At 36.4% G+C, this 27734-nt stretch overlaps 1 protein-coding gene across 10 annotated transcripts in view; it reads left to right on the forward strand.

The window, feature by feature from the left end:
* Nucleotides 1–27734, forward strand: part of NAV3 (neuron navigator 3) — a 516270-nt gene that overhangs the window by 356868 nt on the left and 131668 nt on the right. For 8 of the 10 annotated variants that reach the window (XM_072326950.1, XM_072326942.1, XM_072326946.1 and 5 more), the window contains 3 exons: nt 8552–8624; nt 12266–12440; nt 26067–26135. In XM_072326950.1, coding sequence (XP_072183051.1) covers nt 8552–8624; nt 12266–12440; nt 26067–26135 — 317 coding nt within the window. The remainder of the gene's footprint in view (nt 1–8551; nt 8625–12265; nt 12441–26066; nt 26136–27734) is intronic. The other 2 variants (XM_072326948.1, XM_072326949.1) reach the window with 1 other exon arrangement.

Consider the following 27734-nt stretch of genomic DNA (forward strand, 5'->3'; position numbering starts at 1 on the left):
GTTGCTTTCAGAGTGACCTATGTATGTGCCTGTATTCTCTGCTTTTCTCGTGTAGTAGTACTGAAAATAATGATTTTCTTAATAGTACATGCAGTTAGTTTACAAGAAATCTTGATGGAAGCATGAAGCTTTGACAGTTTCATTCAGAAGTCATTATCTTCTAGCATGAATGTGTGTTACTTTTCCTTCTGGTACTTAAAGGGAACTTATAAACAGGTGAGAGACCAACATCTTACAGTCTGATAATGATCAGGCAAGGAGAGTTATTTTAAATTAAAAGAGAGGAGATTTAGGTTAAATGTTAGGAAGAAATTGTTTAAGAGTCTAAGGCATTGGCAAAGGTTGCCTATAGAAGCTGCAGGCTCCATCCCTGGAGGTGTTCAAGGCCAGGCTGGATGGAGCCCTAATCTAGTGGGTGGCAGCCCTGCCCACAGCAGGGGGTTGGAACTGGATGATTTTTAAGGTCCCTTCTGGCTCAAGCCATTCTATGAATATGTTAACACGTATATGTGAATAATTATGCCCATCTGTATATGTGCAATTGACAAGAAAGCAGATGCCTTACATTCAGATTGTTAAACTAGTTTGACTTGTGTAATATCAAAAGAAACCAGTCTGCTTGCTATAGTAGAACTGTAATACTTGCTTAGTTAGCTCATAGGGAATTTATTCCCAGTGTTCCCTTCAAAATCTTTATACCCTCCTTCTTTTTTACTAGCTATAGTAGAAGTACATTTGCAACAAACTTTTTCCAGCAGGACCTTATCCTTGGGCATACATAGGACTGAGCTATGGTGGATAACATAAACCAATACACTGTAGTGAAATTGATGAGACCATTTTGTAAATACAATTTCATGACTGCTTTTTACAGGTAAGAGGAATATCATCAGTTGTGGTAAACTGACTGGAATGCATGGCATAGAAGGTGTTTCTTCTGATGACCTAGGTTACTGATTTGTACTTTAAGAATAATTACAATATATCTTATGATACGTCAAAAAAGTATGTATTATTTTCTTTATAGACCAGTGAAATTTCTCCTGCAAAATACATACAGTGCGAAGTTATTAGGGAGTTTTTATATCTTAATTGTATTGTATTACCCTCTAAAAACTTATAAAAGGGTGTGCAGAACTTCAGGTGTGTCAAACATCTGTTTTCACATGAAGAAAAATATGGGGTTCTCAATGATGAATATTGTTATAGAATCATAGAATGGTTTGGGTTGGAAGGGACCTAAAGATCATCTGTTTCTAAGCCCCTGCCATGGGCAGGAACTCCCCCCACTTGATCAGGCTGCTCAGGGCCCCATCTAGAATGGCCTTGAATGCTTCCAGGGATGGGGCATTCCACAGCTTCTCTGGGCAGCCTGTTTGAGAGCCTCGTCACCCTATTATTTTCTGTGATTATTTAAGAATTATATCCCAGAACTGTTGGGAATGAGGCATTTGAAGAATGGATAGGCAGATCAATAAAGACATTGGACAGGGTAATTCATTTTGCTATACAAGTTTTAATCTGGAATGATATTAACCTCCTTAAGATAAACCAGCTGTTTGCAGTGGGCATTTGGCACCCTCAGCTTTACATAATCATAGTATATGCAAATACATGCAGTAAAAGCATGATGCTAAGTAGAATAGCATGTAATGTTTTCAGTTATCATTTGTTTGAAATGCAGGAAGTACTTAAGTTATTATAGTTCAGTTTTTTTTGGTGAGGAAAATATTTGATCTTTGTCCATTTTGTACACAGCAAAACATCTGAATGCCCACCTGCCTGGTTTATGAAGTCTAGTTCTTTCAAGCAAGCTTAGAGATAGAACTGAAGATAAAAATATGCCAGTATAAAACTGCAAATATATTCTCTTTATGTCTCTGCTGTAGGTTTATAGCCCTGTACTTTAAGGAGAGACAGAACAGGAACACAATGTAGTAAAACCAGCTGGTTTTAAAATAATAATAATAGTAATAATAATAATGAAGGAGTAAAGTTACAAGACAAATTGAAAATCTAGGTGTTGCCTGCACCACAACTGAATTGTCAGCAAGTTGGACCGTGTACAGCATATGAGTCAACTAAGAACAGAAAGTGAAATAAACTCGTCCTTCTCAGTCTCTGAGAACAGCTTTAGGTGCAGCAGGTCGTACAAGGTTATATATTTGACCCAATAAAAGATCTTGTAGGCACTGGAGATTTTTATTTAATTGTTTTTACTTTTCATTTTTACTACATACCTATGAGAGTATACATGAGTAGTTCTCATTCTGCACCACATTATGTGAGCAGTGATGACAGTCTAGACCATGTTTACCTTAAAGTATTTTTCATTGTCCTCCATAGCATTCCATATAACCAGAAGTCTTCATGGACCGTTTCACACTTACCCTGGTTCAAGTGTAGACCAAAAAGGCTTTTATCTATGCATGAACATGTCTTAGTTGCTTGCTTGAACCTCTATTCTCTATGCAACCCACAACTAAGACCAGAACTGAAATTAAACTGAGACTAAGCCAGTAGCTGAAGTTCAAAAGCTAGTATGTCCTCTTCTGTACCCTGCATGTCACATATGCACTTGACAGTCAGACATAGAAAGTGGATCTGCTTTTCCATTTTTCAGTTTAATCATCAGTAAAATTAATACGCAAGAATCCAGGATGCTTCCTGTATGGCTTGAGTTGGTCTTTTGTAGTTATTGTTTTGGTTCTTTTTTTATTTGATTTAACTCTACTACTACTGTGTGGGGATGAGGGTGAGGTGTGTTGTAACAATACATTTGAATCCATTGACTGCCCTGAATCATATTGATGAGTATCCATAGGAGTAAAAAAAAAGAGTGAAACACAGTTCTTAAGTCAGATGAATACTCTGTGGAGATTTAGATAGAAACCTTTTGGGTAAAGTGTATTTGGAATACATTAGAAATAGTATGTGTTCTAGTTAATCTCAAATGACTTCTTTTTTGGTGTCCCTGCCAGGCAGGGGGGTTGGAGCTTCATGATCCGTGAGGTCCCTTCGAACCCGGGTCATTCTGTGATTCTCACTATTTGTATCAATATTGATAAAATCAATAATAAAGAAAAAAAAAAAAAAAGGAAAAGAGAATACCTTACCCCACAGTTTCTGTGCTCTAGAAGGTGAGTATACATGTGGTTTTCTGGGGTTCTGTGACAGTTTTCATGACCATCCATGATGGTCTGGATAGTATGTATAGATAGTATACTAAGATAGATAGTATGGAATAAAGTGCTTGCTTACAAGAAGTACTGTTTTATTTCTGTGTCCAAAATAATAGAGAGATTTAGTAGCATGTAGGTATAAAGACAGTGTTACAATGCATCCTGTTCTCCAGGGTGACAAATCCTGCTAGAAGCAGGGAAATGGCAACTCACATCTGTGTCTATAGGATCTTCTAAACTGTACTGTCATAAACTTAAAAAGAATTAGTCAAACCAAGATATTTTTCAGAGCTTCTTACAAATGCAGGAAAACATCCTGCTGTATTAGTCATCGTTACTTGTCTTCTGAGTATCCCACAATTAAATTGATGCTGGAAGTGAAGAAAGTGTTTTCTGCCAGACAAAAGAGATGAAAGCTAATCTTGGTAACAGCAAAAATAATTATAATAAATAGACATGTTCTATATGTTGAGTCACTGGTGAGCACAATCCCACAAATGATCTCTTCCTGTAAGTCTGCTGACTGCTGGGTATTAAGTACTACTGTTCATCTACACGCAAGTCCCAGAGTCTGGTTTAGTGATTTAGTACTATCAGTAAAATTTGAAACAGCCACAAGTCAAAAACAGATTACCAAAGACTATAGTATGTAATAGATTACAGAAGATTTGAGTTGTGTCTTCTTTATATGCCATATAATGTAATAATAGTGTGCAGTTGTGCTATTGCTGCTTATTTGTACATAATCATTTAAAAAGTAATCCTTTAAAATGTGGGGGTAGAAATATCTTGGGTACCAGTAGTATTTATGGTGTAAATATTTCACATGAATTTCTTCATAATGCTGGGTCTGTGAACAATATTCAGAGGATTTGATTTACAAAAGTAGTTAAATGCTGTGTAAGCATAACACAGTAGCCTAAATTTAATTAGCAAAAAATAGTATTATATCTAGCTGATGATTCTCCAAAATCTTGATTCCTAAACTATCATCCTCTTAGCAGATTCTCTGCACCCATGAAGTTGAAGCTACCTTTCAGAACAGGGCAAATTATTCTTCAGCTTTGATAAGGAAGTGATTATACAATCAGATATTACAGTTTTGTTTGCCTCTGAAAAGCAATCTCATGTAGTACTGATTGACTTTCGGTATGGTTAATTGAATAAGTAGGTGGACAAATCTACATGTCAGGTAAATGATACTACATCACTAGTTTACTTATTCTGTTTTAATATTCTAACATTTTTAATGTGGCAAATCTGTTGCTCATATCTTCCAGTCCTTTAAATTGTTATTATAAAATAAGAGACTTGGAACAAAAAATGTTTTGGATTGATAGTGAAGAACTGTTCAGCAACAGCCCAGTCTTGGCAGTATTTAGCTGTACAAGCAAATTTGTGCTTCTGATTTACTTTCTATCTCTTGATACATAGAATTTTGAATCTGTTTAACCTGAATTCTGTAGTGGGATGATATACATGATAATTCTGATGATGCTGTTTGTGCTTATGGGGAACATCATCTCTGTTGTAAATGGGTGCTGTTTGAAAGCAAAATTCATTACAAAATTGTGGGCATACATCATGAAATTTGCTTGGCATCTATGTGAGGAGTAACAAAGCAAAATTCGTAGTCGTTGATGTATTAGCAGGTAGACTTCTATATGTGCAGTGTTAGCACTATGAAGAATTTATCCCAGCTTATAATAATGCCACCACTAACTACTTAAATAAACACGGGCCTCGGGGATTCATACCACTCTTGATTGAAACAGTATTGACTGGAAGCTGCTTGAAATCTCTTAGAGCTTTTGTGATTGAAAAATTACTCTCATCTGTGGGTAGGTTTGAATAAAAAGTGTTTGGTATTTCTAGGGTTTGAGTTCAAAGAATAACTGTGGTTTGCCAAAGCAAGAAGTAGGTAATTAAAGCAGCATTTATGGACGTACTGAAAGCTTCAAAATGGGACAACGTTAAGGCTAACTTCTACTAGAAAGCTTCTTCTGGAAAGGAAAGAAAGCAAAAATAATCCAGAAGTCTATTAATGGATGTTTCACTGAATCTAATAGATTCTGACAGTTGTATAGTAACTGCAGTTATTATCAGAAAACTGACTGCAAGAGTTATGTTCTGACATTTTCTGTGTGACTGTGAACTGCCACGCCAGACTTGCTCTATTCACAAGCCAAAATAAGACTTCATTATAAGGCCAATACTGCAACCACAGTCAATTGTCTGAAAGTTGGCCTCTGCTATTGCTTCATACAGCACCACCAAGAGGAGTGATTTTGGACTCAGGGTTTCTATTAGAGTTCTCTGGGTGAACTATGAGGCAAAACAGAATTTGCTTTGTAGTTTGCAGTATATTGAGTCATCAATGCTAATAATAATGACTAGAGTTGTCTGCAGGTTTAAGAGATGTGACTTGAAAAACACATACAGTAAATGTAGATATGTGAAGTAACCAGGAGACATTCCTATAGGGTATTTTTCATCCTATGCGTATGGTAAGGTATTAGCTTTCTATTTACTAAATATTCAGTATTACAGATAGATACTGAGATGTTTTCATAATACTAGTACTATGCATAATATTATGTACTATAGTACACATACTATACGTATACTATTGTTATGTATACTATATGTAATTTACTGAAGCACATAGTAAATTAGGGTTTGTTTATAGTTATAGTCTCCTGAAGTACAACAGAGAATCCACGCCAATTATGAAAAATGTTAGTTATGTTAGCAGGTCTGCTAGGAAACACTGGTTTGGTTGTTTGGATGTGGGCACTACTGACTCTGGTCTAATATACATATATATATATATATATATATTTTTTTTTTTTTTCTCATTTGATCCCCAGTACTAAATGGTAGAGCAAAATTTCCCATCTTTGAAGTAGTTCATTCTGCATTATGGTTGATTTGGAAGTTCAAAGAGACACAGTTATAGAGCTTATATCCAAAGAAGTCTTCACTTCTGTTAAATTCTTCAGGACAGGAAAATTTCCATTCAAATTGTTTTCTTGTGTAGTTGATGTTTTTTAAAGGTCTAGCAGAGCTATCCTCATCATGTGTATTATTTTCATGACTGATCCAGGGGTGTAGTTGGAGGTCAGGGCTGAGCGAGCTCATTTTCTTGCCGTTGCTGTCAGGAGTGGCTTAATCTCCCTGTCCCTCCTCCTCATCTGCCCTGTCCTCCCCAAACTATGCCTTACTCAGGCTTGGACGCACCCTTTCCTCCTCTGATGCCTGTGCTCATCAGTCTGCATGGGAAACTGGTGTGACTAAAATATGATTGCTTTGTTTGCTGGGTGAGTTTTGTGTGCTAAGCAAGCTCCTGGTGTGCTCAGAGAATCGTGGAAGATCAGAAGAGGTGGCAGCAGCAGGGCCCTACACCTGGCAGGAGAAGGAGGAGGTGAGGAAGAAGCCGATCTTCCTATTTTTGATGCAGCCTACTTTCAACTCACTTAGCTGTATCACATCATTGCCCTTTATGAAATGACCTAGCTTGTTTATCTATTGGACTATTTGTTTATTTATTTTCATGATGTGAAACTACATAAACATTTAAGAAAATCACAGAGTTAATGCCTGAGCATCAGCATTTACATTTCTTGACCAGAACTGGAATAATCCCACTGATTTTTATGATTGTTATTGCACTATCCCAGCTGTACAAATAGGTGAATGCTGCCAAACTGATTGAAGAAAGTTTTATGGTGAACCCCAACTTAAGAGTAGCTTTAACTAGAGTTAGCAGCAGAGTTGTGTTTATTTTTCTTCATTGGTCTAGGAGAGAGATTGCTTATTTCCTATAAATGGTAGTATGTCAGTAGAAATAGTTAACTCAGTGTAAGAAAATACTTTTTAAAGATATGGTTACTAATGTTTTGGAATTTGTTGTGCTTAACAAGCACATATCTAAGAGCTTTGCAGATGCTTGTGTTTATAAGTAGTATCAGTGGGTCAGGAAAGTCTATGTAAACTCATGACATATATTTCAAGGGTCACTGTTAAAAATAATGTTTCTATTCCTTTTATCTAATGTTATTTGCTGAGAATAAGTGTAGAAATGGAATCATAGAAAGAAAGTCATAATAAAAGACCTCACTCTCAGGTTAGGAAAGATACTGTTGACAATCAAGTACTTTTTATTTAGGGAATGAATTTAATCCTCATGTTATGAGGGCTGAAAACTGATGATAATGAGGCATTATAAAACGTGTGACCATTAAAATAAAAGTAACAGCACGGACTGGATCTACTACAGGTGTATGGGTGTGGTGCTTGGTGCTTGTTTCTTTTCATATTCCCCAGTGACAATAAGTATTTTAATTGTATTATTAAGCTTTTTATTTCTGTGATCCCAATGACATAAAATCCTTCAGCCTAAAAAATACAGATTTAAAACAAGTCTGTGTAAGGCACTTGACAGAGGACACCGCTCCATGTAGCATTATTTTGAGTAGATAAGAATATGTTGAGTCATACAGAGTTAGAAGTTGAGAGGTGTTACCTTTATACCTGGCATTTGCTTCATACATCCTGAAGGGGTGTGGGAAACCAGTCAGGGATGATTATTCAAACTAATCTTTTGGAACATTCTGCTCCCTAATCTGTGAAATGTAGAAAGCTGAAAAGAGTTGATGCTGTGACTAGCCATAGATACAGAAGTTTGATCCTCTTATTGATCTACATTTAGGCTGTTTTCTTCTTTCCTTAAGCTGTCTGTGGTACTGTAAAATTAATCTAAACCATCATCTGAAGTCAGCAACATGTCTTTTAGTAAGCAAGCACCTTTCAGAGACACACAATCTTTAAATAAATTAAATTATTTAGAATGATATGTAAAGAGAAAAGGAAAATAAAACATTGCTCTTGCATGATGTTCACGAAATTTATACCATCCCAGGGAAATACCTTTCCTAAAAATTTGTTGGATGCTTTTGATTTCATTTTTCAGCTAACTCACCCACTTCTCTAGACATATGTTCAGCGTCTATCCCTCTATGGATGCTTTCATTTCTGTTTGTTTGCAGTGTATCAAATCCAGTTTTATGTTAAGTAGATGAGTTGCTGATTTGCCAGCATGCCATTCTGGATCGGGCATTTATGAATTGTTTTTAAGCAGCAAAGTGGACAATGGAAGCTTTATATCAGGTCCCTAATTAGGGGTAATCATTCTTGTTAAACTTTGGTAAAGAGCTGTAGTATGCAGTGAATGTAAAGTATTCATTCCTAGGACGTTTCTTTTTTTTTTTTTTTTTTTTTCTTTTTTTCTTTTTATTTTTTTCCCCCTACACTTTAGTACATTTTGTCAAATAGTCTTATGCTGCTTGTTATTTATGTTCATATTGCAGATTGAGAATGTTGATGTCTGCCTCAGCTTTCTGGCAGCCAGAGGTGTAAATGTCCAAGGTCTTTCTGCAGAAGGTAAGAGAAATCGATCATCAGAGCAAATAACTGGATTTTTTTTCCCCTGAAAACTAATCTTATTAATGGAAATGATTTTTACCTCTCTGCTAAACTGTAGCTGTTTTGAATAGAATTCAAATACTGATAAGGAGTGAGAGAAAACTTTAATTTTCCATTATTCTTAAACCAAGAAAGTTAGTACATTTGCAAAACTTAAGGCAACCTTTATTAACCTTTCTATCTTATTGCCGCAGTGTCAGATAGGTACAGTTTTCCCCAAGTACACATTTTGTCTTGTTCATATATGGGTTTCAAAACAACAAACATAGATGTATGAGAATCTTGCTCATATAAATAAACCAAGGGAAGACTGTTTAAGGGCATTTATTATCGGTAATAGTGCTGTCAGGATGTATCTGAAACATATTGCATTACTGTGATGTGCTGTATCACGTGAAAGAGAGAATGGTCTTGCTGCTTATATTATAGCTCTTTTTACTGTCTTAATTGAGTTAACACCTGATGCAGTTATGAGTAATGAATATATCAGATCAAGTACCAATTGTCTTAAAATGTAATATTTGCTAAATTAATGTAGAATTAACTCAAGTCATTATTTTATTTTGTAGCATAATAAAATGTATGCAAGCATTTGTCTTGTAGGAGATTAAACAGTTTTGCAGAGTTCTGTGCCTTTGAACTCTGTGGCAGCTGAAGCCAATATGTATTACCAAGTCACAATCCTATAGATTTATTTTGCATGTGGTAAAAGTGAGAGACAGGAGGTATTTTTTTTCTTCTAAGAGATGCCAATTTCCATTTATTTTTACAAGATAATGTGAAGAAAAATTTTGAATTCTAGCTAGTGTTGACTTTAACATTAACTCATCACTGTTATCTTTTACCATCCCCACCTTCCCAGTGCCGCTGGTGGAAGCATAACACAGCCATGATGTGTGCAGTCTTTTCTCTATAATTGTTTAATTACGAAAAACTTCATAACTAATAAAAAGGAACCTTTATAGATGAAGATATGTCGATGCATGAGAATACTGAATATGTACCTGCTGCCATTCATCTCAAAGTCATTTAGGACTCAATTTTTCAGTGAAGCTTATTTTTACTTGTATACAAAATAAGAATCAGATATTTGAATAGCGTGAATTTATTTCGCAACAATACTCTTCATTGTTTGATAGCATGGCACAAAACAACACTCTCTTTCTCTGTACTTCATTATAATCAAAATTGGAGTGCATTCTGTAATACACGCCTTTATAAATACCTTTGCTTTGGAAAATCACTTGTAAAAATGTAAGACTCAACCATTTGGTATTAAGTGCAAATGCTACTAATAGCAATAATCTTACGCAGTTTTAAATGCAAAGACTATATTTAAAAACTTTTATTAAGACAGAATTTCAACACTGTGTTCCTTGAGTTCCGAAATAATACTCAAACTAATTTTGCTGTTTGTCAGCTGGTATTGGCTCTGGAGCAGATCTTCTAGTATCTGATGTTACTGCAAACTGATACAGAAACACTACTCCCTTAAACATACAGTTTTTAACATGTACTATTTTGAACACTGCAGTTTCCTGGAGAAGAAGGAATTGAGAAAAACTGCTATGTTGTTTTTATCATTAAGTTATCAGGTTATCACCTTCATAGTGTTATTTTCATCATATTTACGTTTAAAATCCATGAAGTTCACAAAATGGTATGGCTGCTTCTTGTAATAGGCTTTGGTAAATGTATTAATATACTTTTTTGACAGCTTCACAAACAGAAAACTGAAATTTCATAACCAAGTTCCCACCTCATTTAGACACTTGGGCAAGGAATTCTAGAACTAAAGTTGTTTTTATGTCTTGACGCCAAAATCTCTACTGGAAAACCCAAGTGATAATAATGTTGATAATATCCAAGTGATAATGAACCAGTTTTAATGAAGAAAAGTAATTCCTTTCCTGAAGTTCATATGATAATTTTCTGGATGTCTGTGTTATAAGAGAAGCCCTCCAACTGTATCAGGTCTAAAAGCAGGGAAGAATACAGGCAACATTGATCGCATTCTCCTTTACAGATAGTTAACACACTCTCACACACACACATGGTGAAAGTATTAGATAAAAATATATGGATGTTTTTTAATGAACAAGGAATTACTTTCCTGAGCATTACATGATGCAAAATGATGAGAATAAATAATATATGGAACAGAACTAGAGAAGCTTGAAGAATGGTAGTTATGGGTTTTGGTTTGTCTTTTTCTTTTTTAAGATAAGGTTAAATAAAAGCTTTCTTGATCTTACTTAGTGATGATCTTCTTTGACAGCAGTATAACTACAAAAGTCAGTACTCCTTAAGCAGCTTCCTTATTCTGAGAAAGTTCTGCATGCTGCTGATGATATCATGAGGAATCAGCAATCCTACTGCATCTTCATAGGGAACAAGAGAAACTATAGACACATAGAACAAATTTCCATTTTGCAAAGTACATTAGGATATTCAGAATTGTTTGCTCTTGCTGAACAGAGTGAGAGCCTAAGGTCTCTAGTGCTTGATGGCCTGTTCCTATATGCACCAGCATTTAACCTGTAGAAAGGAAATGAATACGATTTAAAGAACATTAATATTACAGCATTTGTTTATAAACTGTTTTAAACATTTATTAGGATAGGCCGTGTAGCACATAAAACTTGTTCTTTGTATTTGCAGGGAAGACAGAAAGACTGAAATGTTGCACTTTAGGTTACAAGGCTATTGGCCTAATGAAAACCTTACACAAGAAGCCCAGTGCCAAAGAAAATTAATAATGAAGTTATGAACAGACCTAAGTGCTGCAGATAATTTCATTAAGGCCCCCTGAGGCTTCTTTTTTGACATGGAGATCCTTTATGAGCAAAGAATAACATTAGCCTTTTAAAACCCTCATCTCAGGCTGTGCGTAGACAAAGGAATGGGAGACTTAAGGATTCTACCCTGAGACAAAATTTCATATAGAAAACTATTTAAGCCACAAGTGAAAGCAGTAGTTTTGAAGTTTTTGTTAATCAGTACAAGCAGCATGGAATAGAAAGTTAGAAAATCACGCAACTGGAAAGTTCAAAGATATTATCACAAATCTTATGGTCACCTCTTTTCATTGGTGTTTTCCATTAATCTGCTTCTCTTGCGTTCCTTCCTAATTCTTGTCTCCATTGTTTACTGCCATTGGGCAAGGAATTTGCCCAAGAAGCCAGAAGAGAAATGGAGATTTTACTATCTGTTCTTGCCTCTCTGCTTCCCAAGAATTCTTGTACTGAGTTGAAGCTGGGTTCTATGTTTATTTTCAGATATATATGTTGTTTAATGTTAGCTTTACTCTTCTTTATGACCATGCACATGTGTTTCGTCATGAGGACATTACAGAGATGTGTTTCTTGCAATAACAGCACGTAAATAAGCAAAGATTATGACATACAATAAAGTAACAAAGACACCTGGCATGTCTCTCATAGCAGAGAGAAATGCAGAAGCGTATTAATATGTATAGCTTTGTTTATATGGATGTTAGAGTATAAAAAGTCTTCAAAATTGAAAGTCTAAAACCACTATGTTTTCACTTCTTTTTTTTCTTTTTTTTCTTTTTTTTTTTTTTTTTTTTTTTAATATAGAAATAAGGAATGGAAATTTGAAAGCCATTTTAGGGCTGTTTTTCAGTTTGTCTCGATACAAACAGCAGCAACATCATCAGCAACAGTACTACCAGTCTTTGGTGGAGCTACAACAGCAAGTACCTTCATCTCCAGCAGAAGTCAGCCAGTCCAAAACACAAGATATGCAGTCAAGGTAAGTTAAAAAATTAATTTTCTTATGTGTAAGAGCATTTTATTTGCGTGTTCAAAAAGGAGTTTTTGTGGAAAAATAGGTCACTTACAAGAGACTTGTGTTGTATTTTATTTATTATTATTATCATTGTATAAATGTAGGAACACAATAATTATCTTGTGTTTGTTTGATACTAAGCTCATATTTCTTGATAAAGCCAGAGTGTGAATCTCCCCACGTAAACTGAGCAGTCCTTTACTCAATAAGAGATTGTTAGTACACACTCATGTTTCCCTCTTATGCCCAGTTGCACATCTAAATAAGTGATTTCAAATGCTTGGGAAAATGCACAGGGAAAAGGTACAATTAATAGTTCCGTTTCTTCTAAACTCTTTTTGTTCCCACGCATTCTGTTTTTGAGTACCTGTTTCGTTGCCTTTTGAAAGGAAATGGTCTTAATCTGTTTTCTTCTTTTAAGGGGTCTAGTTAAGATTTAGTTAGGAAAGCAAAAAGATTGGTGGCATCTTTAATGGTTGAATTATATTCCTCTCAGATTGAAGCTGTACAAATATTTGGAGAATGTGGTTTTCTAATCGCCATGACAAAAGAATCAGCTTTAAACAAGTATCTATTTATATCAAAAGAGCATTAGCAAGTTATGCTGTACTGAGGAAGGAAAAAAAGCTATTCACACATAAGACTATAAGTGAATTGTTAATGAAAAGGTTTAATGCTGCTTTAATGCTTGTTTCATTAATTTTCTTGTTTGAAAGATTTTGTGTGCTTTGTGAACAATTGTCTAGAATGTGATAAAACAGTGATTAAAGTATGAGAATGAAGTAGTTAAATTTTGGTTCTTGAGTCCGTTTGCATCTAAAATACTTTTTCATGTTTATGATAAACAGACTTATTCTTCAGTTGAAAAAATCTTTTGCACTCCAAAACAATAGAAAACTTTACCTTGAGACTGAGAACGTTGCAAAAATAAATCTATAGGAGAACATTGCTGGTGGCATTCTGAGTATCTCATTTGATGAAAAACTTAGGGTCCACTTGTATTTGCCTTGGACGTTATAACATGGAATGCATTTTTTTCCTGCTTCTGAAAATTAATCTCTTTGAATGCTTTTTTTTCTGTGAAGCTTTTTATTAGCATGTAATCTAAGGAATTATGGCAGCATTCTGGACCAATCTGAGCGCTCTGAACATTTTCTGAGGTTGATGTTCTTGCTTTCTGTAGGGTGTTTAAGAACTGCGCAGGAGGAGATCATACCTTGTTATTCAAAAAGTTGATATTTTTCTAATATAACAAAGATATTTTGAATAGAGGTCAAGAAGTATTCATCGCTTTGATCTGTTACCCTGTTCTTCTACGATAGCCTACTACAACACTGATCAGTAAAGTTAAGGGCTTAGATAGTAGCATGAAGACACTTCTGGTTATTGGGACTTGTTTATAATTTAGTAAAACTGAAGCGTCTCCTGCTTTTCTAATTCAGGCATGGAGTATTTTTTATTAAAGCTGGCTGTGGTGTTCCTTTCTGCATCACCACTTTTGTAAGGAATTCTGTTTGTCCAAAAAAGCTTGGAGAAAAGCAGTTGTTTATCATTTGGAAGAAAATTAGGACATTACTTCTTTGTCTGTTCAGGAATGGTCAGCGCTGAGGGGATGAATTCATATAAAGCTTTCCTTTCATTATAATTTCACAAGATCTCGTGGATCTTCAGTGCCTATTTCTGCTCTTTCCTTTGCTATGTTTAAACATACATCTTTATGAAGAAAGGCAATCTTTCTGCATCCAGAATCTCATCTTTCCTGTCTTCATTAATTGACATTCTAGGCTGACTTAACAATTTCTACTTTCTTCAATGCATATTAGACTTCCTGCTTCTGCTTTAATGCTGGTAGTCTGAGATTGTCCCATTCCTTTATATGTCTGTACATATTATTTATAGCTATTTATATTTCAACTAATATCTTTCTTTGTAAAAAACGTGTACCAAGATGTCTTTCTTATTTCCTACCTGTAAACTAGAAGCAAAAATTTGTTTGCTTTCATGTATACATATTTTGAGTATTTCTCACTGCAAACTTCTGTACTGTCTGAACATAACTCTCTCTCTCTCCCCATATTTATCCATAAAGGCTTTAAAGATTCATTCTGAAAGGTCTGTATGAAAGATTCTTATCTTGTATTGAGAATGTTTTTAGTATTCTGAGCTGCTAGCAAAACAAGGAAGAGGACTTAAACAAATAGACAGATGTTTTTTTTTTTTTTCTTTCATTTCTCATTGCTTTGAAGTAACAGTAGGAAATTAGCATACAGTAACATATCCACCTCTACCGCATTTGAAAAATATGATTTCCACAAATGTATATACAAACATCTGTTGATTTGAACTGCTTGTGGGAGACATAACAACTCTTCTTTTCACAACAGTCATTTTAGTTAACTCAACTTGTTATTTTTTCCATCAGAAAAAATAAAAAAAATTGCTAAAAAAACTTTTTATTTTGAGATAATAATGAATAGGAAGGTTCCATTCAGAAGGAAGACTCCCCTGATGGTATTAATCTTGCCTCTTGCCGGCATTTTGCAGTCTAAAATATGGACAAGTAGCTTACATGACTCCCAAGATTAATTGCTGTGATACAATTTCTTTCAAGGCATTTCTGTCTCAATGTTAATTACAGAAGATCTTTACATGTCCCTTCCAAATCAAAATATTGTACAATTCTATGACTGATTAACAGAGCAGGAGTTCCTAATGTAGAAAGTCTTTATGAACTGATGGTTGATAGTAATCTTTAAGACAATTTATTACTACTAATTTGTCACTGAGCAATGTGACCCTTTCTTTACTAAGTCTGGTGCAGTTCTGAATGTATCCTTAAAAAATCTACTTGCACCTGTGTGTAGATGGAAGCACAGCACACTTTAGGTGCTGCCTCTTTTTATTTTAACTGAAAAATCCCATACACCTACTGTGTTAGACAAACAAAATCTTTTTAAAGGATTATATACATTGCAGTGTGCTTGGTCTGTATCTGCTTTTATTTGTGTACACAGATAAACAAAAACATAATACATACACTGACACTGAAAAAGGTAGATGCATTTTACAAGCTTTTCCTTTAAAAAAAGTCAAGTAATCACATCTCATGTTGTTATTTAAGTGTTTGAAACATGTCTTTATAATTTGCAGTTAATTTAGGCTAGATGGTTTTCCATGTAGACTTTTCTGTGGCAGGCTCCTAGCAAAGGTGTCTACAGTTGATCAGTGTGGGAACACTTTGGCATCCCCAGCCATGTGTAATCTATCCCTAACCAAACTCAAAATATGAAAACTGTACACAGAAGGGCAACAAGATTCTGAATGTGGGAGGGTATCATTTATGGTGAGTGGGATTTCATTTCAAAGAATATGCTTTACTTATGGTAGATTGTAACTTTGTACCGCTAAGTATAAAATCTCTTAAAATCATTTAGCAATTAATGGGAAAGTCTGCAGTAAATAAGAAATGGTAATTCAAAGAAGAGAACAGTTGTAGATGGGATTTTTTATTTCTTTTCATCCTAAAATTTCCTCCGTTCTTTTATGACTAACTGGGAATTGAATATGTCAAAATCTGGGGTAGACACTTCAGTGTTTAGTTATGACTCTGTTGCTGCTTAGAGATTTGGTTAAAAAATACAGTGCTGGTGGCCTTATTTATATCTGTCAGTACAGATACATGACAACAATGGTTACATTATATTTTTATGCTTCACTTTGCTGGTGGATTCCATTATCACAGCAATACATCTAAACTTTCTGCAGTGATGATCTTTCAACCACCCAGATACTAAGAGAAAACACATGTGGATGAAAGAAGTTCTGTCTCATTTATGGATTAGGCAGTAACTGGTTTCAGTAAGCTGTCAGCAAAATTCCAGAAGACGGACAAACTATTTTATCACGTACAGGAATGATGAACACAGCTTGAGGTCCAGATGGATTTTGTTAGATTTGTTATATTAAAAGAGCACCCTGGTTTTCCTAGGCGCATAAACAAAGTTAGGTAGCTGATTTCTACAGGCAGTCGCATATATAACTAGTGTAATGAACTCGGTTTCATGTTGCCTACTTCTTAGATGTACTAGGGAAAAAATGAAGCATATTGAACGCACAGCTTGTGCTGTGTGAAACACAGTAATGCAAATGTAGTGGTTATGATTATGAATTTAAATAGATCCATGCCAGAATACTGGTGATCCGTGTGCCAATCTTTGTTCCACAACTGGCAATTTAGAAAAAGGCCTTTGTTTCAGTGTTCTTGAGGTTTGAAATATAGCCTTAATAGTCCGTGCCAAGCGCATCACACCAACATAGGGTAAAAAATGGAAGCCGTGTTTCTTGGTTAATGAAAGGAAAAGGGATGAACCACATCTCGTCTCTGTCTTTAGCTCTTGCCATTACTGATCACTTTGTTTTAATCAAGATAACCAGGTATGCTGCTCCTGCTTTTTTTCACTATATAACTGCTATTTAATGAACAAAAAGTAGACAAATTAGAAAAAGGTTTATTTCTTCATTTTTTCTTAGTAGAGATCTGAATGAACAAGCTATTAGCCACATCTGATGTATTTTTATTTACCTGGAAGATAATGCAGAGTGAACTGCATTACTTAAAGTGATTGCAAACGGGTGCTGACTGTCAAATGGACCTTTGGGATTTCATTTTACTTTAATTGAGCTTCCCTTATGAGTCAATTTTTGCCCCATTTCATTCTGCTCATTAAAGATACAATCATTACAGTCCTTACAGTTGCCAATGAAAGGAAATTCTGATGCCTTAACAGACCAGGGAATGAAGTTCGTTCGTCCTTCTTGACCTGAACAGAGCCCTAGTAACTAAACTATGTGCTATCCCTGAATATATCAGTTCACTGCGTACCTGAACAAATAGATTCTATGTAATAATGTTAGATTGCATAAATCAGAGATTTGTTCTTGTATATAGTTTACAGTTAATCTTCTTGCACATTCCATGTTTTTACATCACACAAGTATCAAATTAATTTACACGTATATATAACTCCACTCTCACATACACGCTAGAGATTATTATAGTTTTGGGAATTCTCTGGGCTATATCCATGACAAGTTGACAGAGAAGCACGTAAAAACTAAACCATCGTTGTCTCCTAAATATTAATATTTCTGTCACAGTTGCATATGCAAGTTGTGATTTTCTTCTAAAATATCTGTTTCAAAACAACAGGCAAAGTGTGAGCATTATTTGCAGTTTCATAATACATATTCCTGTTGCATTTGAACAACTTAGAAATTACGGTGCTCAAAAGGATTACTTTTTGATAATGGCAAAAGATGTTCCTTTCTTATAACCCTTATTGGAAATGGCAGACAGTGCAATAGCAACAATATATTTTTCATTGACTTCTTCCCTGTAGCGCACTCTCTCTAAGATAAGCAATGTTAAAGCTTAACATAAGGAAAGAAGATTTATTTTGAAGAGGAGTTTCAATTTCCAAAAGAAATACTCTTTTATAGCTATAATATACCACATACTAGAGAGGAAATATAAAAATGTAAATTATAAAACATTTCAGATCCTTGTAATGGCTTTTCAGATTTCTGTAAACATTTCATCTCTTATTTAATCTTTTTGCTATTGACCTCTCCGAAACTGCTGATATGTTTCACCTTCCTACATAATTCTTTGGACCAGTTCCTGAAAATCTTGTCCTTTGTTAGTTATGTTATTTATTATGTATCTGCATATAATGATATATAGTTGTCTTCTCCTGTTTGATCACCTCTGCCACCTGCTCAAGGATGATACTTCTCTTCCTGTGTGCCCTTCAAGATGAAACTGCCATCCTTTCTTCTTGTCCTTGAAGTTTTCATAAGAATGTTTTAATTCACTTTAGTGATGATTTTCATGTTGTGCACTTGAGATGCTTTCCCTGTCTTATTTTTCTCCATTGCCTCTCATTACTTGTTACTTTTTATATTTTGATGTACGTTGGCCATAATTTTCCTGCAGAACTTAATGGGAATTCTTCCATTTATCTTTTTAACATCAGGATCCAGCTTTTTATGTATTTCCTTTTGAAGGAACCTTAGAATATAGTTTTTTTCCTTTCAGATATTCTTTGCTACTCTGGCCTCCTTATATGTACATTAATTCTTCTGATTATCTGAAAATAAATTCTGCTGAAGTTTTGTCCATGAATCCTTTTCCTTTTCCAGATCTGGCATCTATTTAATTCAGATGGCAGGCAAACATTTGTGTATATGGCAAATATAATTTACATAAATATAGCATGCAGTGGAAGCCGTAATGATTTATTATGGTCTTCATTCTTTCTCTTGTCCTATGATTTATTTTTATCTATTCTGAAGCAAAATATTTTCTTATTTTTATTTATTCCTCAATAGATTCCTTACTGGCAGTGTACAACTTGATCTTTCACTTGTATTCTGTCAGTCACAGCTTTATGTTTGTAGTTCTTTTTGCTACAGTCAGTCCTTTTATCCATTTTTATCTGATAATATTTTCGCAGACTGTGCTGCAAATGTGATATGGTATTCTACATATTTTTGTTTTTGGGATATAATTTAATAAAAGAACAGTACTCTTTGCAGCAGCTGTGGATATGATGAGTTTCTCTCTTCATTGACACAGGAAAAACCTAACCAAAAAAGACCAAGAAAACCCATACAGACAGAAGTGTAGGTGATGTTATTTAATGGATTAATGCAGGTTTATAGCAAGCCCAACCATTCCATTGGATATGTTGATGAATGTGATTTTTTTTTTTTTTAATTTTTTGTTTTTTTCTTTTTTAATCTGTGAAAATGTTCCAAAAACAAATCTTTTGGACTTCAAAGAGTGACAACTTAGACGCTGAGGCACCCTCTTTTTTATTCTCTTTTGGAGAAAACTTTGTTGCAGCCTTAGTCTGAATAATGACATACACTGCTGTGTAGATCATCTGGTATATTCTTGTTCAAGATCAAAAATGGCATAGAGATAGAGATAATTTTGCCTGTTATGACCCTAAGGATGCAGTCTCAGTTCTCGTAGCACAGTGTTGCTTGACTGGCTCAGAGAAATTAGTGGTTTTAGAAAGATTGCATTGCTTGAAATGAATTATATGTCATATTAAACACATTAACTAAGTCACATGTTTTGTAATAAGTTGTCATCCTTTTTGGTTCTTTTTACAGTGTGATTTCACATTCTTTCACTGAATAACTGTACTACAAATGCTAGGACCAGGGTGAGAAAGATATAGTCACTGTGCTAGATGACTGATTCTGACTACAAATCACTGTGCACTGTGAGAACATAAATGTAGATTGACAATTGAGTTATCTGAGTTTTTGGGTTATGTGAACTATGAATATGAAAACACTGAGAACAGAGTTGTACTTCTGCCTCCAAGCCTGAATCAAATGCAGATACATTTCTTGTATAACATTCTAGAAGTTAAAAAAGCAGAAGGGAAAGATATCTAGTTAATACAAAACAGATCATAATATCATAGAACAGCTTAGATTTGAAGGGACCATAAAGATCATTAAGTTCCAACCCCCTGCCATGGGCAGGGTTGCCAACACTGTATCAGGCTGACAGGTTTCTTTAGATATTGCACATTAAACTAGGTTAACACATCTGAACTTAATCCAACTGCTTCTTTCTTGTCTACTGTATATTTACAGTTGGACATGCTTATTAACATATGTGTTAGTATGTTCATTGTGTTGGAAGGGATTTTCAGCACCATATAGTTTCAACCCCCCCGCCCCACTGTGCATAGGGCTGCCAACCAATGGATCCAGCTGTCTTGGATGTTCTATTCAGTGTGGCCTTGAACCTCTCCAGGGATGAGGCATCCACAATTTCTCTGCGCAGCCTGTGCCAGTGCATCACCACCCTCTGAGTAAAGCACTTCTTCCTAACATCTAACCTAATTTTCCCCTCTTTAAATTTGAAGCCATTTCCCCCTTGTCCTATCACTGTCAAACTGTGTAAGATGTTGGTCGGCCTCCTTTTTATAAGCTCACTTCAAATACTGGAAGACCACAATAAAGTCTCCCTGGAGTCTTCTCCAGGCAAAACAAGCCCAACTCCCTCAACCTTCCTGCATAGCAGGGGTTACCCAGCCTTCTGATCATCTTCACCTGCTCCAGCAGCTCCGAATGCAACACCTTGAGCTTGGCCTTGTTGAACCTCATTAGGTTCTTAAGGGTTTACTTTTCAAGCCAGTCCAAGTCCCTCTGGATGGCTTCCCTTCCTTCTGTTGTGTCAACTGTACCACTTGGCTTGGTTTAATCAGCAGACTTGCTAGAGGGTGCACTTGATCCAATTGACTGTGTCACTGATAAAGATGTTGAAGAGTGCAAATTCCATGATGCACTCCTGGAGGACACCAATCCAACACCCACAGACATTTCCTTTTGTGAATGAAAAAAATTAATGTTTCTGTATCATATGTATCTCTATGATATGTAAAATACACATGCTTATGTAAGATTTAAATGTGTATACGTAACATATATAACAGATAGCAGGCACTTCATTAGGAATAAGGTGGTCTATTTCATTATATTAGTCCATGCTGTCGTACGCAGATGGTGGTGGTATATCAGTAGAGGTTGAACATTCCCAACAATATTCTATTACTTTTTTTTTTTACATTTTTTTGGTTACATGTTGTTGCTGTGTGACAGATGGCAGCAGAGGGGCAGTCTGACAAAATGGCTTCTGACATGGAAGTGCAGATGAAGTAAAGGTGTGTCATTGTATTCCTCCATGTGGAATAAATGGCACCCATTGACATTCACTGATGCTTGCTGAATGTTTATGGACACCAAACAGTGGATGGTGAGCACAATGAAGCAGTAGGTGGTGCATTTCAGCAGTGGTGACAGTGATGTGAAAGACAAGCCACATTCTGAATGGCCATGCAGTTTTTTATAAGCATGGCATACAGCCTGTTGCTCATCACTGGCATAAATGCAGGGCTAATGCTGAGCACTATGTTGGAAAAAATAGTGTAGCTGAGAACTTCCTCTATCAAAAGTGTTCTTGTGCTGTTTGTATCTGCTGTAGTTTCCATAGAAATAAATAGGAGGCGTTACTTTCAGAGCAACCTCCTAATGCATATAAATGTATTATTTCCCCATGGCTGGGCTAAAATAGCACAAGAGATATCAGAAGTACACTGTTCTGGAAGCTCTGGTGTGCAGTCACCCTAGCGTTATGTAAATATACTTTATAAGATCAACAGCATATAAAATCCAAGCATGCCAGTAAGGTAGAACTTCGATTATATGCTACAGACCACGTTGCTTTGCTTTCTGGCTTTAACAGATCACGTAGCTGTCATTTTAGAGCCATCATACAGCTCAGTGTTACAGGAAAATGGCTACACATTTGTGACATGGTGGTGTAATGTGATCCCTTTGATCTTTCAAAAGACTTAATGAGAAGTAGGTGATACACAGGCTGACACTGCTTGGGTTACCTTTTTTAGAAGATGTTTAAAATATTTTATTTGAATCAGCTTGGTTGGTACTCTCTATCTAGGCTTTTACAAGTTGCATCCTTCAACTTTACGTGTTATATACTCTTTCAAAGAGCTTCTTTCCTGCTATACAATGCTATTTGTACAGCAGAAATGTCTCTTGGCAGTTTAGTCCTGTATCTAGCAGTTACTTGTCTTCTTGCTTCATTTTTTTTCTATATGCCCGTTTCAGTTGAGTATTTCTCTTCAGTTTCAGCTGGATAACATTTAAGAAGCTTTAGTATTGTAGCTGATGAGGACTTCCTAGATTGCCTGCATCTTTCAGGACCATTTTTAAACCCTTTTATTCAACTTCGTCTGCATGCTCTCACTCAGCTCCCTGTCTGGCTGTTACCACTTGTGATGCATTCACCCCAACATGACCGGTAGTGCTGCACAGCCACTGGTTGTGGTATAGCTCTGGGGTTTTCCATTACCACTTCAGGGGCATCACAGTCTCTAACATCTGCATTGCTTCCCTCTCAGTACTTCCCCTGTTAACTCTACAATGAATTCTCTTTCTGGGCTGCCTCAGCATGTTTATATCACCAAGGGCCAGCTCTATCATTTTATCTCTGTTGTGGTGATTAGGTGTTTCACTGGAGTGTGAGAGAAAACATGGACAACATTAGGGCTTGTTTTCACCTGGAAGCCAGTTTGAAGAGTCTTCTTTCTAAGATTTTGGGATCAGATGAGTTTATACCATCTTGCCTCTTTTAAGCAGGATTTATTTAACCAGAAGAATCTACTTGCTCATTCTCTATGCACTAGATAGCAAGGCTAAACACGAAATCAGAGACCAGCTGGCTTGTTCCTGGCCTTGGCTCATACCCAGGCTGTGCCAGTCCCTGGATGGCAATGCTGAGCCCCAGCTCTGAGCTGCCCCTCTGAGCTTTCCTGAATGCTCTGCAGATGGGACTGGTCTCCTCGACAGTCCCTCTGCCCCTTCAAGCCAATGTATCAAGACTGGGCTTTGCAGGCAGCTTCTGTGGCTGCTCCAAGGAGCTGAAGCTGTGACTGTATAGCAGGGAAGGCTGCTCATAGGAGTTCTGTTGCGGTGGAAAGGGTTTGGGGAGTAGACAGCTGAAAACTAGGAGCATCACACTTTCTAACCTCTTGGTAAATAAAACATTCCTCATCCTAAAAACTGTGATGTTAAATTTCTGCTCTTTGGATTGTTAATGTGCATCTGTCCCACTTTATTGCAGGAATATGTTTATTATTTATATATTTATATTTATAGTGTGCCCCGGTGGCACAGTGGTAGAAGTGCCGCTTGCAACACCGGAGGCCTGGGTTCGAATCCCCCCTGTGGTGCAAGTGGTAGAAGTACCGCTCTGCTGCACAGAAAGCTCAAATCCCGGGAGCTGGACTCGATAATCTCTAAGGTCCCTTCCAACTCGCACGATACTGTGATACTGTGATACTGTGATTATGCCTTTAAGTATTTATAAGCATTAAAAATAAAAATAAAAATCTTTCAGTAAAACAGGTTTAGTTTCCTGACTGCCAGATGTTACCCACTTATAAGCATCAGGTGGGATGAAAGGCAGCAGATATATATTTTATGCACTCAGAATATCTCAAAAGTGTCTGGCCTTCAGAAATGTTGCAGTTCACATTTGTAACAGAGGGAACAGCAGTTGCAAAACAGGCATTTGTGCAGAGCTTCAATGGGTTCAGTACATCAAGTGCTAACTGAGAAGGAAGAACCAAAATAATCAGGAGCTTGATTTGATGAGCTGTGAAAATTCTCCTTTTCATTTGATGCGTTGCTTTGAAAAATAAATTTAGCCAGTCATAATGCTGATATACCGCACTGACAAATCCAACCATTCCTGTCAGTACTTTATGGAAAAATTGAATATGGTCTACAGAAGGATTCTTGAATTTGCTAGTGGATGGGGTCCCAGGAAACAGGCTTAAGAGGAAATAAATTTTTCTAGCAATCATTTCCAAATAGATGTTTCATTTAGTTAATAAAAAGAAAACAAAGTAAAATGTGCCGTCACTCCGTGGACTGGCTTATCAGTAACTCAGTAACATCACTGAGTTCAAGTGATTTGGGTAGATTCCAACTCCACTGGAGTAACGCTTTGAGTTAGAACAGCTACCAAACACCATGACAAGGCAGAACCTTCAGCTCTTCAGACGGTGGTTAAGGTGCATCCTATTCACTCTGCTTTTCCAGCTCACTGTCCATGTTGACTGTACTGTGTATCATTGTACCTTCTACAACATAAACACTTAAAGGTTTAATTTGACATTCCATTTTTTCCCCACAAACTTCTGAGTTTAGTCAGTGCAGATAAGTGGCTAACCATTGCTAGGTTCCCTCATTTTAATGTTTAGCATGGAGGAGACAAAACACGAGTGGAGGAACTTACCAAAAGATGGGCTAGTAATTCAAGCACAATTTTAGCAACTTCAGTAAAGCATCATGTATCATATTTGTATCATATGTCTAGGCATTAAGAGAAAATGGCTGCCAATGAAATACAAAGTGATATACTGATGACTATACATAGAAAAATTATACACTGTAATTATGATGATATTATATTTTTTTACAATTCCCACTGAAGTTATAGTCATATAGTTGTAGAAAGAGTACTTTGATAGCATTACTGTGAAGATATATGTCAGAGAATTTAATGCTTTTATATATTGAACGATTTGGTTTTACCCTTTTAACACTGAAGTAATCTCCCTTTTACTTTTCATTACGTGCACGTGCATTTTGTAACTGGCAGGCACAGAGGTAGTGTTGAACCCCTTACTGTGTATAAGTTCATAAATTAACAGTAAGACAATCACAAAGCATATTCAAGTGTTGCTTTGTCCCTTTATTTGTGCCTTTGCTGTGCTCTTCTTCAGATCAGCCGTGCCTGTGTGGGAATAGTTTGTTCCTGAGAGAACTTTTCCCCTCTCTTCTACACTGAGCCTGTCCCTTCACTGGGCCAGCAGAAATTTCTTAATGTTTTTTCTGGTAGAATCAGTGTCACTAGGCATTTCCTGTAAGTGCTGCCAGTCTGTCAAGGTGGAACTAAGCACTGTGGTTTCTACCACTACTTGGAAGAGTTAGAGGAAGATGCAGAACTGTAAGAGACATTGTCAGAGCTTCTGCTTATTCAGTTCTCTGTCACTTTCTGAAGAATGCAAGGAATCTGATTTTGTGATGGCATTTGACTCTGCCCTTAGGCTATATGGGTCCCACGTGGTGCACCTGCTTATTGTATCTAAAATTACTTGTCAGGAGGCCTCACTTTGGCCATACCTTTGAGACATCTCCTGTCAAGTGGCCAAAACAGCAGTGGCATCGATATGCTGTTTAGTAAAGATACGTTGCCAAGTGTTAAAAGGAATGTATAGTTTTTAGACCTGTAGCACAGCATATGTAGATATACTACTTGGATGCCTTAATAGACTAAGGTGCATTTTCCTGTGCAATGTAACGGTGAATTTAAATACATGTGTTGGCTTTCCTAATGGAGCCTCTGATTCAATACCTGGGTAATGCATCATATACATGCACTGTGCTGCCATAACAAAGAAAATTATGATAGAATTATTTTTCTATATAGCTCTACTGTTAGGAGAGTTGCCTTTGTTTAGTAGGAATTCTTCAGAGTCCCCACTGGGTCTGGTATAGCAAATCCATACCTACCTGCCAGACTTCAAACCCAGTCAGTTTGCGGGGGAGGGGCCAATAGTTCTATGTTTATCTTCTGTACTTTTTGTGGGGGCAAAAGCACAGGCATAAAGTGTTGGAGTGCTATTTGCGCAACAAAGCTAGCGTTCATGCACTGTGCCCAAATTGTTGATTCCTAAGTAATTTCTAGAAAATAAGTCAAGTTATAGCAATATCCATTATTTCATAATCTGTGCATTGCATCTTTCATAAAAATCTGCATGTTGCATTACTTCATATTTTTGCCAGTTGATTTATATTTTCTCTCCATGTTCAATTTACATTCATTAACTCATAGCTTGCTGGTAAGTGTGTTCTTTCTATACATGTTCAAAGAAATCCTTTAATTCAATTTCTCTGTTTCTTCTCATACAGTCTCACAGCCAGATATGCAACTCAGTCTAATCACAGTGGAATTGCAACCAGTCAAAAAAAGGCTTCTAGGTCAGTTAAATATCTCTAATTTATTGCTTGTAAGCGATACTCAAGTGAGTCAACGTCCATTGGTATTTTATCCTTTGGACATAATTGGACGTTAATCAATGTGTATTGATGTTATGCGTGCAAACTTTGCATCAATGAGCTTTGCAACAGGAAAGCCTTGTATGGACTGGAAAGAGCTGATTTGTACTGTTTATTAGTAATATTTCTGGTTTATATGTATCTTGCATCTTTGTATCCTGCATGTAAAATACCAGGTGGAGGGTTAGTTGCTGATTTTAGTGCTCTCTATTCTCTGGCTCAAATTCTTCCTTTAGTCATAAGCAAAAAAAGTCTGGGAGCCATCCCAGTTCCCAATAGTTGTTCCACATGTATCAGAAACTTACCTGAGGGGTTTATAGAGCCAAGTTCATGCAGAAGTAAAACAGAGCAGTAAAAAGCACTTTCAAGAGTTCTGCTCCTTCAAGCGTAGGCCCCACACGGTCCCTGATAGCAAGATGGTTTGTTTTGGCTGTGAATTTGACACAGCTGCCCTGATTCTGATCTCACCTATACTTACAGTATTATGAGCACCATGAGCACTAAAATCTACAAGCTGGGTTGCAGAAGAAGGAAGCTGAGATCTAAAGCTTACTCTTTTTTTGTGGCGCGCAATTAATGTGTTCATTAATCGTAGTTTTGCTGGACAGTTCATTGGTGAGAACAATGAACTATAAGTTGCATAATCTACAATAAAGATTTCATTTTGCAGCATAGTGCACTAACACGATTTGAGTTGCTGGCGATAGCTTGAAGTGAGCTATACCATGGTCCAGTTGCTTTGCACCTGCGTTTATAGGTCTTACGTTTTCCTTACTGCTGATGCTCCTGTCTTGTCCGCCTTCAACATGTTGGGGTTTACAGTTTAATGTCTAATACTTTAAATCTGTGGCAGTGTTTCCGAAGCCTGTTCAGAGGTATGTGACTCGTCCCTTACTTGTTATTCTCCTCTTTGCATTTCCTTAGCTGCTTAACATGATTCTGCAAAAGCAATTTAAAGCCTGAATTCAATTAAAAGAGACAGCAAATGAGGTAAACTGGAAAGTGTGTAGAGCAAATGACCTCATGTATAATGTGCTTACTGTGGCAAGTTCTCGAATTCTGGCATGCAGAATATATGCATAAGTATTTTGTATTTAAACAGAACAGATGAATTTCCAGTGTTGCACATGCCTTTTCGTTGCTTTTTTTCATTACCTTTGACAAATGATCTCAGGGCTCTCACTGCCTGTCAAATTAGGGTAATGAGAAGGAGCAAATGGATTTTTAAGTTTGTTTTAGTGCATTCTTCGGGGAGCAGAAGATCACTAGAATTCATGGGTCACAGTAAAGGTTAGCACGTGTACAGCTGTAGAGCAGAGACAGTCTGCTGCGGGCTTGGCATGGACAAGCAGGGCAGGCTGGCGGCCAGGAGTAGCCATAAAAGTACTGGATGGATTAGCTCTCTGAGGCTAAAATTGATAAAGGAAGACAACATGGAGCTGTTTACACGTGTCTGTTCATGGACACAAAGTTTGAATCTTTCTGTTATACTACCACAGTCAACATAAAAAGTTTAGAAGA

The sequence above is a fragment of the Excalfactoria chinensis genome, chromosome 1, assembly GCF_039878825.1.
Source record: "Excalfactoria chinensis isolate bCotChi1 chromosome 1, bCotChi1.hap2, whole genome shotgun sequence".
In the NCBI taxonomy this organism is placed as follows: Eukaryota; Metazoa; Chordata; class Aves; order Galliformes; family Phasianidae; genus Excalfactoria; species Excalfactoria chinensis.